Here is a 15,754-nt window from a genome sequence, read left to right as displayed (position 1 = left end):
CAGAGACTTACCCCCAAAGTAAGAAAAGGTTATAAACCATTGCTTTTGCCATCAAAATTCAACTCTGTAAACCTGAGTGATCTGGGAACAACAAATGGATACAAAATTACATGTAGCCCAAGGGTTGCAGGTTCTCCACCTGTCCTAAGTGGAAATACTGGTAGTAGCAAAGTTAGCTTTTTCTGCATGCAAAGCATGTGTTTGTTATGCCCTCTACAGATAATGGGGGAAAGAACTGTGGGAAACTCTTTTGGTTCATCTAGACTAGAACTTTAAAATTCCATGTGGGGTCAGTTCTCTATTATCTTAGAAGAACAAAATGATCTCCTAGGTTTCAGCGTATCTAGACAATTGCTTGTACAGATCAGTGTTTTTTTCACATCTGTTATTAACATTTCTTTCCATGGCTTCAGCTAGAGAAGATTGCTGGGTTCTGCATACACAAAAGAAGACTATTCCATGTGCCAAGATGCTTCCATTCACAACAGATTGTATCTGAGACCTGAATATAAATATCTTCCACTAAAGGAAGTATTTTTTGTTCAAAATAGTTCTTTAAGTATTGCATAAACAAATACATATGAATGCTCATAGAAATCTATGTATTATAATCAAAAACATCTTTTTATCCTGGGTGCATGTTAAATCTCATCTAATGATGGTGTTATTACTAGAAAACGCAGCAAATTTCTAATTTGCTTTATTGTTTAGACAATTTTTACTCCATTTTGGGTTTTTTTACTAGAATAACCAACAAAAGAAAAATACAAATATGTGCCACAGCATTTAAATACCCAGACAATCTCAGCTTTGATAAGCATTGTAATTTAAAAAGCAGGGGAGGGAAATGGTACAAAATAATTTTAAAAACATTTATCATGTTGCTTGTTACTTATTCTACTCCTAAAGGGTTCCTAAATTGGGTAATAGTGAAAATAATGAAAGCATATAAGATAAATATAAAGCTATATTAAAAACACTAGAAAAACAAAAAGTATAAAGTATAAAAAACCAGATTTAAATGAGGTAAAACTGATGTAAAAGAGTTATATTTGGGTAAATATGCATGTTTTCATCATGTGGTAATTGAGAACAGGATAGAGAGTTGCTCTCATAAATGTATGCATGAGCCCCAAACCAGTAGACACTATCGATTGGCTTTAAGGGAGACTCTTGTGGTTTTCACAGGCACAACTTTCTAGTTACCTGGATGGAGACTCTGCTGGTGAAGATGGGATCAAAGGCTGTTATTGGTATTATCTCTGTGCTGCATAGGACTTTCTCCCCCTCAGCTGCTTAACTCTGATCAAGTTGACAATGGGGTTTCCCAGACTTATAATGGTGTGAGATTTCAACCTGCCTTCCTTGGAGATGACTCAGCAGCTGATGAAGCATCAATCATGGGCCTGATCCTGGTCACTTAGAGCCTGAACCAGAGCAGAAATCACACTCTACTTATCTTTTTTGTTTCAGAGCAGTGGCAATATGATCTGGATGGGGGCAGGGAAATATGTTAACAATCCCTTGCCATAGTCAGACCATTCTTAGACTGTTTGGAGGTCTTCACAACTGTCCCCCATCTCATTATTTTAGTCCATTCAAGGCAGTTTGATGGGCTCTGTTGGATTTCAAAGAGAGCTTGGATTGTTCCTGAGACTGGTGTGCGGTTTAACTGAGGCCTTACATGGAATGAAAGTGTGAAGACATTCTTGAATTGGATTTTATCTGTGCAAATCTGATGACATAAAAATATAGAGATAGAGTTAGCATGGCACTGATTATCTATATCTCTATATATCCATTATCACCCCTATGTGAATGGTATATGCAGTGGTGGGGTTCAGATATGTGAACAACTGGTTCTCTGTGTAGATGCTGCTTCCGGAAGTCCATTCTGGCCTGGGCAACACAAAATTAGCTACTGGTTCTGCCGAAGTGATGCGAACCGGCTGAATCCTACCACTGGGTATATGTCTTCATTAAACTTGGGTTCCCTACTAGAGGCCTGGGAGTTTGAGGATTCTGAACAGTATCTTAGCTGTTACTATCATTGTTCACTTCTGGATAGAGAGCTAATATTATTCCTGGGATCTCTTGGAGCCACTTTCCCAGTTTAAGAGTCACAGACTAAAGTTATAGTGCTCCTACCTCCACTGGGACTACTTTGAATTTTATTTTCCATGTCCTCTCTAGTTCCTCCTTCAGGCCCTGTGTCAAGACCCTGGTATTCTACAGCTTCTCATACTCTTTCTTCCTGATGTTGCTATTATCTGGCATCGTTATGTCGATCACCCCCACTGTCTATTCTCCACTATCATGATGTCTGGTTGTCCAGTACTTGCCTGTTTGTGTGGATCTCCACAACCTTTTATGGAATCTCCCATCTTGACTTGGGAAAATCTAGTCCATACACTGTGCAGATGTTCCTGTACACATTGCCAGCTACTTGGCTGTTCAGTGTATGCTGTTCTTGCCTGAATCTTATTCCCTGTTATGTATTAGACTCCCTCTCGGGCCTCTCTGCATAATCTGCATCTTGGGTCTTGTCTAGTGTGGTAGAACCCTGCTTCTGTGGATCTAGTCTTTAGGGCCTGTTCTTATGCTGCTATGATCAGCGCCTCAGTGCTGTCTCTTAGTCAAGCTCTTTCCAGCTGCTCATAGAATTTCCCAGTCTGCTATCTTAGCTTATGAATGGTACATCGCACACAGCACTGATCCCCAACCTTTTTGGCTGCACGGACCAGCAGCAGTGTGTAGTGGTGGCAGGGGGAGAGGATGGGTTCATGTGCTCAACCTAATCCTGTGCATGTGCAAATGAAGCTTCATGTGCTCGCCTGCCTATGGCTATGTGTGGCCTGGTGTTCAACAGGCGGTGGCCAGGTAGCAGACTGCAGCCCAGGGATTGGGGACCCCTGCTATAGAGGGTCTTGTCTCACCATGGTGCTTCGTCTGCTTTATCTTCCTCCCAGGTCTATTGCTGCCTCATTCTCTCAACAGCTCATCTTACTTATGTATTCCTGGATACTCTGGGTTTGTCCAGGCCAGTGACTTTGACACTCACCAGACTCTGCCTGCCCTCTTTCTGGCTGGTATTGGGAATTGGGAATTGGTAGCAGTACTGCTGGTAGTTCCAGCCCATCAATCTTAACTACCTTCCCTCTCTTGAGTACCATCTGGACACACTTCTCTAGTCCAATTAACATCCCAGTGTCTTCACTATGGATCCATGTCAAGTGGACCAGCTAGTCAATGTTCACATGTAGCATACAACTTAATGTCGTCCGTGTAAAAATCATATAAAAATCAGATTTCTTTTGTTGATTCAAGAGAGACAGTGATAGTAATTCTTTTCTGACATCACAGCATATGCATTTTGTTTTGTTCTTAAGAAAACAAAAACATTTCTTGAGGGAAGAGATATAGAAGCAAGCAGTATGAAAGTAAACAGCCATTTCTTCACAGTAGCAAGTATCTAAAGCAATTATGACACACTCTAAGGGGACTAACAGATGAGGTACCAATGTGCTGGCTTTTTAGTCTTGGACTTTAAGCAAGAAAAGCTATGACAGGAAGAGAGTTCCCTGTATTGCTACTAATCTCATTTTGGACTGGCCTGAGTCTCATCAGTGTGCAAGTGGCATAAAACCAAAAATGAATGAGCTTGTACTGGCAATATAGTTTCCAGACTACAAATTTGCAAAGAAGCTGGAAAAGTTAACAGTACAAGTAGAATCCATTCAGCTGCCCTGTCTTCATGTCCTATGTTCCTCTAAGCAAATGACTACAGCATTGTATTTAGTTTGTTTAGGTGAGTAGCCTTTTTTTTACTGTGCAAAAAAAGCCAAGTTTTATTGGAAACTACAGACGGATAACAGCTACATTTTTAGTCTGGTTCAGAACGCAAAGTGTCTATGAGTTAGATAAATATTTAAAAATCCAGCTTTCTCAACCAAGTTTCTGTATTGGGAAGCAGCTGTTCCTATGTGCCTATATAGAAAAACCTTGCTCCTCCCTGGACAGTGCATCTGTCTTTAAGTAATAGTGTCTTTAAGTAATTGCCTTTTAAAGAACAAATATGAAATAGCAATGAAGCAAAATGCTGAAATCTATTTCAAAAATAATCTTGTTTATAATCTGGTTTATGACTAGAGTTTTGCATCTGTAGTTAGCGCTTAGATGTATACGGTGTGGAATAGTTTTTCACTACACAACTTGTAATTTATACTTCATATGCAGAATTAGTGCAAGAAATAGAAAGATTCTAAATCTACTACACTAAGCAGTTCAACATTGCTCAAAATTAATTTATCCCACTATCAATAGCTAATGAAGCAGGTCCGTGTCCAATAGCAGACGCTTAGCTTATTGATAAGCATAGTTAAGAGAGACTGCAATTCTTATATCCCACTTAAAAAGATTTAGCATCTTTCAAGCAATGGCAGAGATACATTTTAGAGGAAAATGGGAAGCAGTTTCATAAATGCCAAAATACTTCTGTTCAGGGGTACTGTTCATTTTTTTTTAAAGATGAACTTATCTGTATTCAGTGCTCATCTCAGTAGGCTCAATTTTTAGGGGGGGGGAAAGTCCCACGCACATTATTGTGAGGCAGGAAATAGCACTAATTTCTAACATTGATACAAGTATTATGAGAGCCAATTTTGGTTATTAAGGCCCCAGCCTAGACACCATGAGACTATGAGTTCTAGTCCTGCATTAGGCATGAAAGCCAGTTGAGTGATTTTCAGTCAATCACTTTCTCATAATTCAACTCTTTGTTGTTATGGAGAAAATAGGAAGGAGAATTATTAGGTATGTTTGTTACCTTGAATTATTTATAAAAATAATAAAAGGGGGTAAAAATACCTATTATCTATCTGGTTTTGACTTTTTCATATGATTTGTCAGTTACAGTGATGTCATCATTCCCTGTATAAATATAATAAAATACGTTGTGTAGCTTATCCATAATTCATCAGCTTGGATAGTTAAGTATTCCAGGCCTCTATAAGAAGTTAAGGGATGATTATATGTTTAATAATTTTGATCACTTGAAAAACTGTAATTTTCAAGAACTTATTAAGTACTACAGTGAATGGGATCATAGAGCAGGACACAGAGATTTCAGGAAGATATAATAGCATTCTAATTAATATTCATAACATGAGAAATATAGGCTGCTTTGATTACATAATTATGTATTCTATGTTAATAATTAGTTTTGGGAATATTCTCTGAAAACTCTTACTTTGATGTAAAAATAGGAAAGTACTGGCAACTGAGACATGCGGATTGAATAAAAATAACTGCTCTAGAAATATTCTGTGACACATATAGGTCATTCCAGAATGATCCCAAAACATTAATATTTGTCTTTTAGAAAATAAGATACAAAAAGGATCAGCAGCTGAACTCTGAATCAATGCCACTAATATTTTGGAAATAATTTTTAGAGTTCTGACTGTATACTAATCATCTTATAAACTCTGAGTCAACTCTACAACTGCCCCAAAAGCCTAGGGAGTATTCCTAATCTGCGTTTGTTTCTTTCACAGGAATTGCTTTCTCCTTGGGGGGGGGGTCTGTCAATTCTACAACGAACCTGGCTGCAGCCATCTTTGTCATTCTAGGTTGCCACAAGAGGGGGAGGGGGAACAAGGTATTTTTGCTAGTCTAAACATTAAGGGATCCAATGGGAACCCAGGTCATTCCCACATCCTGCCAAAAAGTCCGCCAAGTAGTTCTATTGGAGAATGTGATTTATGGCTAAATAGGAGGGAGGGAACTATTACATTGAATTACTCTGAATCTTTGGCGGGGATTTTAGATTTGGTTTCACCTTTGACCATGCCGACATCATGTATCCAATAAACTTGTTCTTTGAGGAAATCTCATGCCTCGGAGTTCTTATTTATTTGGCTCCATCAGTCGGAACCTTGACACTCTGTTTATATTTGATTGATAATCTCTATCATCCACCATGTTCTTGATCATCATGGCTGAAAGATATCCCAAAGACACTAAGGGAATACCACTACATGAAAGTGTTTTAATATGAAAAATTTCACACTATGTATTTAAGACTGTTACTTAAACACAAACAGGAAGCACTGAGAGCTGGCAGGCTCGTAGCATCATTAAAACATCTTTTTGTGAACTAATCTGTTTCTCAGTAGGGAACAGAAAACTACATTAACCACAATAGAGCTATACTATGTAAATATATAATTACTGAGTTCCAAGTTGTGTCATAAATAAGAGCATAATTTCACAACTAAAATTATTTCAATTTTTCCTACTTCTTTTAAAAGTAAAACATAGGGATAGAATGGGTAGGAACATTATAAAAGAGAAATGAGGCATTTAGAGCTGAGTCACAGGTAGAAATTTCTGTCAAATGGGGACAGATCTACTTGATATATGAAAATACCAATATGATGTTAGTTTCATATTGCAGCAGAAATTATGTATAGATCAGGATGTTTATTGAAACTCTAAGACAAAATAAGGTTGTAATCAAAATTCAAATTTTTATGATTCAAGGTGTGTACCTATTATTTATGGTACTTGTATTTCCAAGTTTCCAAACAATCCATTCTCAATTTTTGCACATTCATGCTCCATTCATCACAAACCTGAACAAAGTGCTATTAGGAACACATACAAACAGATATGTCAGTTACAATTTTATTTTCCACAAGAGCAATACTCTTTTAATTTTTCATTCTTTTGTCATCACTGAAATTATTGGGCAAGAAAATAATTGAAAAATAAATATGAAGCAATATTAGACAACTGAAATGCATGAAAAATAGGCAGCCATGAAAGTTAGAACTGTATAATGGAAAAAGAAAAGAAAATACTTTTATTGGTGTAGGCAAGTGAAAATTGAAATGAGTAGGAAGCTAAAGTTACATTTGATCACATACATTTATTCTCAAGAATTGTTGTGGAATTGCACTTTAATGGAGATTACTCATCAAGTCCACTGGATGAATAATGTGCGTAGATTCAGTGCTTCTGTAGCTCTTTCATTCTGTTGAGTGCACTACCAGCTTGGAACCACTCAATCTGAGTCTCATTGAAGGTGTGGTTCAGCATTATTGTTTCCTGGCTCCCATTAGGATGTTTGATGATGCATTTCAGGGGCTGGTGGAGAAATTTGAGAAAATTTATATATATATATATATATATAAAATATATGTATATATTTGGACTTCCTATCATAAGCATGCATTTTGTTAAATCACCATTAACTCTGATGGTTTTTAGACATCTGATTCTTGTGGAAGGGAAAATAACTGAGTAGGAATTAAAAATATCCTCTAAAACATTTAGCACAAGAACCTGGGAACATTTAATTTCTGAATTTAGGAGTCCCTATAATATGCCATGATTTATTCTCTTATTTGATCGTTTAGCAAATCTTACCAAATATTGAACCCCAAATATGCAAGAAACCAGGAGCTGTTCTAGACTTGGCAGACCATAAGCAATTCCCCTAGGTAGGCCTCCTAAATTCAATATTTTACTTTAACCAGGTAATGTTAAGATGCACCAGCTAAGAAATGCTGCTCTCCCCCTCTTTAACATCCCTGCAATGCTTCAAATCTCAACAGTACTCTGGAAAGTTCCTGCATCAAGGCTGGAGAAGCTTAGAGAAGCACCACCTGCAAGTGGTTATAGCAGGCATGTCAAACTGCCGGCCTGCAGGCCAAATGCATCACACCGAAACTGCACCCACCCCATTGTCGTCAATGGGGAAAAAGTTGTGATACGTCACGCGACATCACGTGATTTTGCGAGTTTGACATGCCTGGGTTATAGCTTCTTGAGCATATTAAGCACTGGCAAGTATTCAGTATCTATTCTCAACACTGGATTTGAAAAAAATATTTAAATTCTTCCCAAAATACAATATGTATTCTTTAAATTCATGTGTAACAAAATATTTTTAGTAGGAAAGTAGAAAAAACATTAGCCACCATATATGATAAAGCAACTTGTACATTTTGTCTATTTCTAAATATATGAGGAGTGTACAAAGCACTTTGATTTCAAACATGAAATTTCATGAAATTTCAAAATGTTCCATTTTGAATATAAAACAGCTTCTGAGGTGTTTTAAGCCCCAAAGTCTCAAAATCTGTTCCATGCCTGAAGTACTTCCAAAATGCATGGAATAGCTTGTCTTGAACTCAAAACATCAGTTTTCTACTCCAAACAATAAAATTTTATATTAGATATGTTTTGTGCGCTCTTCTAATTTCCTGTAGATTTGAACATTTCCAAGAATTCAAGTGTATTTACCCATGCAGTTTGTGTCAATGCTGTAACATTGGATGTTCCTGCTCTGACAACTGATGGAAATTGCAGCCATTTTTACTTTGCTTTTAACATGTTTTTTCTTGTTTAGAAATTAGGTGTTGAAGGGGGGATGGGGTGAATGCTTGAGCTCAGCCAGCCATAATAACAATGCAGCTCCATGGGAACTCAAGGGCTGAGAAGCTGGGGAGAGAGCCATGCTCCTGGCTAATTGGAGAATGTGATTTATGACTGCTTTGTGGGGGTGGGACTTGCAATTTGTTACTTTGTATCTGGGGGAAGGGAATCTAGTTTGGGGTTCAACTATGTAGTGCTGATACTTTGTTTCCTGAATAAAATGTTCTCTAAGGAAGAATTCTTGCCTTGAAGTTCTTTAATGGATTTCATCTATCGGAACCATGACAGTTTTGTTGTAATATTATTATTTATCTTTTTTATTATCTTCTATATTCTCTCTCTTATTGGTATTATGATTATCATTATTGTTGCTTTGCATGAACACTGACAGCTTTTGCACCAGAGACAAATTCCATGTGTATCTAATCACACTTGGCCAAATATAGTACTCAATTTAATTTGATATACATTGCATTTTTAATATGTAAAGTTCAGCAAAAAGTATTAATGTATTTTCAAATACATTGTTGCATATATCAGAACCCTGAACTACAATAGTTCATGATAAAGAAGGTGCAAGAAAATGAGATGGGGAAGGAGTAGGGCTGAGATCTGGGACCATTACCTTTCCGGGGGCAAAATCTTTTAGATCCACAATGCTTAGCTTGTCCACAGGATGGATCTTGTCATAATCAGCTGGATCAGCAAATGTTAGTGGCAAGAGTCCTTGCTTCTTCAAATTAGTTTCTGTTAAAGGATTTAAATTTAATGTATTAGAATGTACATTCTAGTAGACTATTGCAAAGAGCAAAAACCTCAATACTATTTGTGCATTTTGCAATATGCCTTGCATCTCATCGTCATAAGTACTTTCAAATATTTATGAAATCAATATCACCTTGTCTATATTCCTTCAGCCTTGCATATGCATCCAGTTTTGTGCAGTTGATGGGAATGGTAGTTGTACTTTTAGGTCACTGAAAGATGAAATGGATAGGAAACTAACTTCATCTCTTCAATGGCAATGCTTTTTTCCTGCCATGTGCAGAAAACTCTATTCTTTCAATTGTATGCACTGACTTAGTTTGAATATTGCGCAACTTCTTTATTGCATAATTCAAAATAAACAGAGTTTGCTCCAGCAAGAAAACATAGGAAAATGTTAACAATAAACACAGTCAAGTAATTTCCATACCTCTAAAGTATTTTGAGCTATACTTTTGTGCCCCTGTGCACATTTAGCTTATGCCAGGTTTGTTCTCTGGGGTGAGAATAATCTGAGAAGAAACTAGGGAAAATAATCATTTGTGTTTGGTCAAACCTATAATTCTTGAGCATGAAAGCAGAAATCCCATTTTATCACCAGCTAGCTTTGGAACAATACATATAGATTCTTGTTTCCCTAACTGTCTTAAACCAGCATTTGCACTATCAAATGACTGCCATCAACTGAAATGTTAACAGGCTGTGTACTGTATTTTTAAAAATGCTAAGATGAAATTTTAAAGGCTGGATGCTTGAGGGAACCAGAAGGAATTAAAGATCACAATGAAAGAAGAACATTTGACTTTACTAATACAAATATAGAACAAAATACTTTAACATATTGAAGAATAATTGTGAACAATGGACCCATAAACTAATGTTAAAAATGTCTGACATTATGGACAGACTGTATTTGGAATGATATAGAAGGATATACTATACTGGATATACAAATGAAACTGGATGATGTGACCTGAGTCCCTTATGGCTGATCCTAGATATGCTTTCTACATCTCCTGCTTTATATTTGAGCTTTTCTTCCTTTCCATCTCTTCATACATCCTTGTTTGATTGGTTGTCTTGGGGATTACACTTAGATTAGATCCTAAAGATTGGGCACCCTCCCCACCTTCAGTTTTAGTTTAAAGCCCTTCGGATAAGCTGAGCCAGTTATTTTCCAAATACATTCTTCCCACTTCTTGTGAGGTGCAACCCATCCCTTACCAGAAGCCCTTCATGTAGGTAATATAGACCAGGGTCTAAGAATCTGAAGTTCTCTTGATGGCACCATCTCTTAAGCCAGTGGTTTATTTTTAAAATCCTTTCTTCCCTCACTGGATGTTGAATTTTGTTAGAAGTACAGATGAAAACATCACCTGTGCTCCTAACTCTTAATTCATCTTAGCATTTTTGATATTGTTTTCAGGTTCATTGTCATGTAATTTATCCCCACATGAAAGAGCAGAAAGGGATAGTAATCTGTAGGGTTGATTGTTTTAGTAAGACTCTCAGCCACATCTTTGATTTTGCTCCAGGGAAACAACATATCTCCTTAGACTAATTGACAAATCTACAGACTGCTGATTCCATTTCCCTGAAAAGTGAATTTCCTATTTCCAATACTCTTTTTTTTCTTGGGAAAGTCTGGTCTATCTATCTGTCACAGGAACACTAGATGATGTCCCTTCTTGAGGTGTCTGTATGCTTTCTTCCAGGAGGAAGATATAAAATCGATTGCTCAGCTCCAGTGGGGCTGCAATGAACTGGGCTAAACTTCACAGCAGGTACAGTAGTGACCAAAATTGTGGAAACCTTTTGGGAAAAGTGTACATTTAAGGTTTGATGGCTAATAACATCACTTTTTTTGGTACCATAAAATTATATATCAATGGAAAGATAATTTAATCAAGAATGTAATACAACAAGGTTTGTTCAATTATCTGTATTCTATGAAAAGGTATAGCCAAATAACCAGAAAAAGGAAGCACAACTTGCTTAGGTTGATATCAGATAGCTTTCCTTCATCTGATTGTAGCCAATGAGCCAAACAGATCACAATAGGATTCAGTTATTGATGTCATGTATTGAAGCTAAGAAGAGGACAGTTGACTAGTCGCCCAGAAAGCAATGTAAAATAGTATTATTATGTGAACAAGGCTACAGTTATAAAGAAATTAGAAGAAAAATTGGTGGAAACTTAACCAAAAGTGGCATTTCTAAGTTTTTGAACAAGTATAAGGAGACTCAGTCACTACAAAACCACACTGGTAAAGGCAGGGAAAGGTGCACAACAGCAAGCGATGATAGAAGAATTAAGAGACTGTGCCTACGTGACAGAAGATAATCATCTGCGTGTATACAAGATGAAATGGCGCAATGCAATGTGAAGTTGAGTGCAAGGACTGTTCAGCGCAGACTGCAGGAATTCGGCCTAAAATCTAGAATTCCACACAAAAAAAGCCACTTTTATCTCTCAAACAAAGGTTGAAAAGACTAAACTGGGCTAAAACCCATGTTACCTGGACAGAGGAGCAATGGGACAGTGTTATTTGGAGTGATGAGACCAAGATCTCCCTGTTTGGTAGTGATGACATAAAATACGTAAGGAGAAGAATCGGAGAAGATTTGCATTCTGATTGCATTACATGTACCATGAAACACCCAGTCAGTGTTATGATCTGGGGTTGTATGACATCAAAAGGTGTGGGCAGAATTTATTATTGATTAATGGGAATATAAATGGCCAAAAATACATTAATGAAATACTTGAGCCCAAACTTCCACACATGATCTTTTCCAAGACAATGAAGCATTTATATTTCAACAGGATTCAACTCCATGTCATGTTGCTGCTGTGTGCAAAAAGTGGTTTCAAGATAATCATATTCCACTACTGGGATGGCCTGGGAATAGCCCAGACCTTAATCCAATTGAAAATCTATGGCGCTGACTAAAGAAACTTGTTAGTCAGAAGTGACACAGCAATAAAACCCAGTTAATAGAAGCAATCATTCAATCTTGGTTTCACATTATAACTGCTGCAGAACTAAAGGACTTGGTTCACTCCATGGGAAGATGCTATAAGGCTGTAATTCATGCTAAAGGTTACCCAACTAAGTATTAACTGACATGGTGATAATTTTTGTATATCTCGTTTTTCTATGGTGATAATTTTTGTATATCTCCTTTTTTCTACGTGTTTCACTTTTCTTCTTTATAACTGTTATTCTAGTAGCAAAGCCTTCATTAAAGTTATTGCATTACATTCTTGATTAAATTATCTTTCCATTGATACATAATTTTATGGTACTACTCCAAAATAAAGTGGTGTTATTAGCCATCAAACTTCAAATGTACACTTTTCCCAAAAGGTTTCCACAATTTTGGCCACTACTGTATAAGTATTGACAGCAATTCAATACTTATTGATTGTAACAATATTACTCCTAACCAATTTTTACCATATTTAAGTTGTTTTAAATTTATATTGCAATAAAGAGATAACCTGATTTTTACTTTGTCTTAATATTTATTAGGTTTTATTAACTTTGCTTTTTTTCTACTTCCACCAATTGCCTGAAGATATACAAGAAAGTCAAACTAAATATGAGTTCTATTATTTTGGTAAGCAAAATATATTATACACCTAGTAGCCTTCTAGCAGTAGTTTTGCATAAAGTGGAGGTCTTACCATGAATCCTGGCAAAGCTCTTGACAATAATAGCCCTTCCTCCTAGATGTCGTGGTTCCAAAGCTGCATGTTCTCGACTTGAGCCTTCCCCGTAGTTTTCATCTCCAACAACAACCCATTTAACATTATGTTTCTGAAACAAACAAAACATTTATTCAATAGGATAAATATATAAATTATGTCAGGAAGCAAAGCAAAAGCTAAATCTGTTACTCTATTGTTCTATGAAAAAAATGGTAAGAATAATGAATGGTGGCATCTGAAAACTTACTTGAGAGCTATGAAAATGGAAAAAACATACATAAAGTTGTATAATATTGGAGGGAGACTAGTAACTGGTAAATTACAAAAAACCGTAAGGCCCTCATGTCAGATTTTGTTTTCAGCTTCCTAGTATCCCAAGAATAAATAAGTAGTGGCAATGATTTATTTAATGTAAACACCACGGAAAGACATTTTCACTCTCAAGTTTGAATACATTTAAATGTTTAGGCCTGTTATCTTGTGTCAATTACTCTATTGAGGTGAACACAAGTTTAACTAAGGAAAATATAAACATAATAACAAAGTGTTCATAGCTAAGAGAAGTGGCAGAAAGATTCTCATACTTAGTTAGACCCGATTTAATATTCTCTATTTTAAGTGATAGTTATTCTAGGTTTTCTGACATAGATCTTTCCCAGTGTTTCCAAGAGCCACCTAAAAACAGAGAAAGTCTAATGACTGTCAAAGTCTCAGATCTACCTAGAACTTTCATAATTTTCAGTTCTGGGCTTCTGATGGTTTTTGGCTCCCCACAGCATCCAAATGACTGTAAAGAAAAACAGTCTTTTTGCTGCTGCAAATACACAACATGCCTAAAATACAATAAAATTTCATAGCTTACCTTGTAGTAACGGGCTGTGTCAGGAACAGGTCCAAACTCCTGTGTTAATGCATTTCTGACTGAGTTGGCCTTGTCATTTTCAATATTTATAGCTCCAATCAATAGATTGTTTGAAATGTTGTCCAGGTGCCCACGGAATTTGAGCCAGGGGCCTGCTGCTGAAATGTGGTCAGTTGTACATTTCCCTTTCACCTGAATGAAAGATAATTACAGACATTCAGTCTGCATAAAAAGAGTATTTTGACAGCATCAAGCAATTTTTAGTACCCCAACATTTATTTACCCTATGGATCATTACCTTGTAGTGTGAAGCAGCTTGCGCATCCCAATGAAGCGCTGAGCTATACTATTGGGAGTATACATTTCCAGAAGGGTCATCTATTCATCCATGACAGCCAGGTCATAGACAAGGGATCAAACTAAATATGATCCACTGGAGAAGGAAATGCAACCCCCTCCAGTATTCTGCCAAGAAAACCAAATGGATATTCACAACCAAGACAATGTAAACATGATATGGAAGATGAGGCCCCAAGATCAGATGGTATGCAACAAGCTACTAAGGAAGACCAGAGGGCAAGTATGAATAGCAATTATTAAAGCCAAAAGAACGTGTAGTTGCTAATGTACTCAGAGACAAAAAAAAAAGTTGTTTGGTGTAAATATATATAAATAAAATATAAACAAATAAAAAACACGGAATGTGGTAGAATGTGGTAGAACCATGAACAGACAAACATGATGTCAGAGCAGAAACTCAAGATTCAACATTGATATTCAGGGACTCAGCAAACTAAAGTAAATGGGAATGGGTCATTTCATATTAGAACACCATTTCTTCTACAATGGACAAAGAAAAAAAAAACCAAAGAAGAAATGGAGTAGCTATTGTTATTAATAAAAGGTTGTCAGAGTCAATGCTCATATACAAACCCCACAAAATGACAAAATAGTATCGGTTTACATCCAAGGCAAGCCAACCAACATTATAGTGAATCAAATCTATATTCCGACCACATATGCAGAAGAACTAAATGCTGAATGATTTTACAGTAACTTGCAATGCTTTGTTGAAACAACATAGTGATGGACATTGATTACACTGGAATACTAACATTGGGAATGAAATAGCACTTGGAATAATGGGAAAATGTGGTCTTTATACATAAATTGAAGCAGGAAACGTACTAATAGATTTCTTTCAAAAAAACTAGAAATGTATAGCATAGGCCTTCTTTCAAGAAAGTAAAATACAGCTTTATATATGGATACCATTGGATGAAAAACGCTTACATGAAATTGAGTATGTAAGGCACCAGACTATAGAAACCGTGAGATTCTGAGTTCTAGTACCACTTTAGGCGTGAAAGCCAGGTGAGTGAATTTGAGCCAGTCTCTCTCTCAGCCAAACCCATCTCACAGAGTTGTTGTTGTGGGGAAACAGGAGAAGAAAGGAATATTAGGTATGTTTGCTGCCTTATATTATTTATAAAAATAATAAATGGGATAAAACAAATACATAATCTGCAAATACAACTGTATTCAATCAGGAAAAAAAAGATATGCTATGTCTTAGGCTGTAAACTTCCATTTGCAAAATTACAACTTAAATTATTGAAAACAAAAGTAGTCATACTAATGAGATAAGGCCTAAGTAATATCCAATATAATTGTAGGGTGAAGATAAAATAGATTCAAATGATTAGATTTGATAAATAAAAATGCCTGAAGAACACTAGATTGAAACTGTAGTATCAGTAAAGATGAAGCAAACAAAAATCGCGCAATAAAAGAAAGTGAAATTGCTGTCTGCTGACATTTTGCAAACAGGACATACTTTCAATGCTGAGGAAAGACAGAAAGCAAAAGACGACAGAAATAGAAGAAAATTTGTCCAACTGAATTCCAGAAAACAGCAATAAACAAGAAGTTATACCTAAATAAGCAGTGCACTGAAACTGAGGATAATA

At 36.4% G+C, this 15,754-nt stretch overlaps 1 protein-coding gene across 1 annotated transcript in view; it reads right to left on the bottom strand.

Annotated features, from left to right (window-relative positions):
- Positions 1 to 6,671: 6,671 nt before the first annotated feature.
- Positions 6,672 to 15,754, bottom strand: part of ACO2 (aconitase 2) — a 32,072-nt gene continuing 22,989 nt past the window's right edge. Inside the window, exons 15-18 of the mRNA XM_039335564.1 lie at positions 13,785 to 13,976; positions 12,899 to 13,031; positions 9,068 to 9,189; positions 6,672 to 7,149 (exon numbers count right to left, since the gene is read on the bottom strand). Of these exons, the coding sequence (XP_039191498.1) occupies positions 7,012 to 7,149; positions 9,068 to 9,189; positions 12,899 to 13,031; positions 13,785 to 13,976 (585 nt within the window). The 3' untranslated portion in view covers positions 6,672 to 7,011. The remainder of the gene's footprint in view (positions 7,150 to 9,067; positions 9,190 to 12,898; positions 13,032 to 13,784; positions 13,977 to 15,754) is intronic.

The sequence above is a fragment of the Crotalus tigris genome, unplaced genomic scaffold (assembly GCF_016545835.1).
Source record: "Crotalus tigris isolate CLP2741 ecotype Arizona unplaced genomic scaffold, ASM1654583v1 scf7180000017644.4837335, whole genome shotgun sequence".
Classification (NCBI taxonomy): domain Eukaryota; kingdom Metazoa; phylum Chordata; class Lepidosauria; order Squamata; family Viperidae; genus Crotalus; species Crotalus tigris.
The sequence above is the reverse complement of the archived record's forward strand: the minus strand, read 5'-3'. Positions and strand labels throughout refer to the sequence as shown.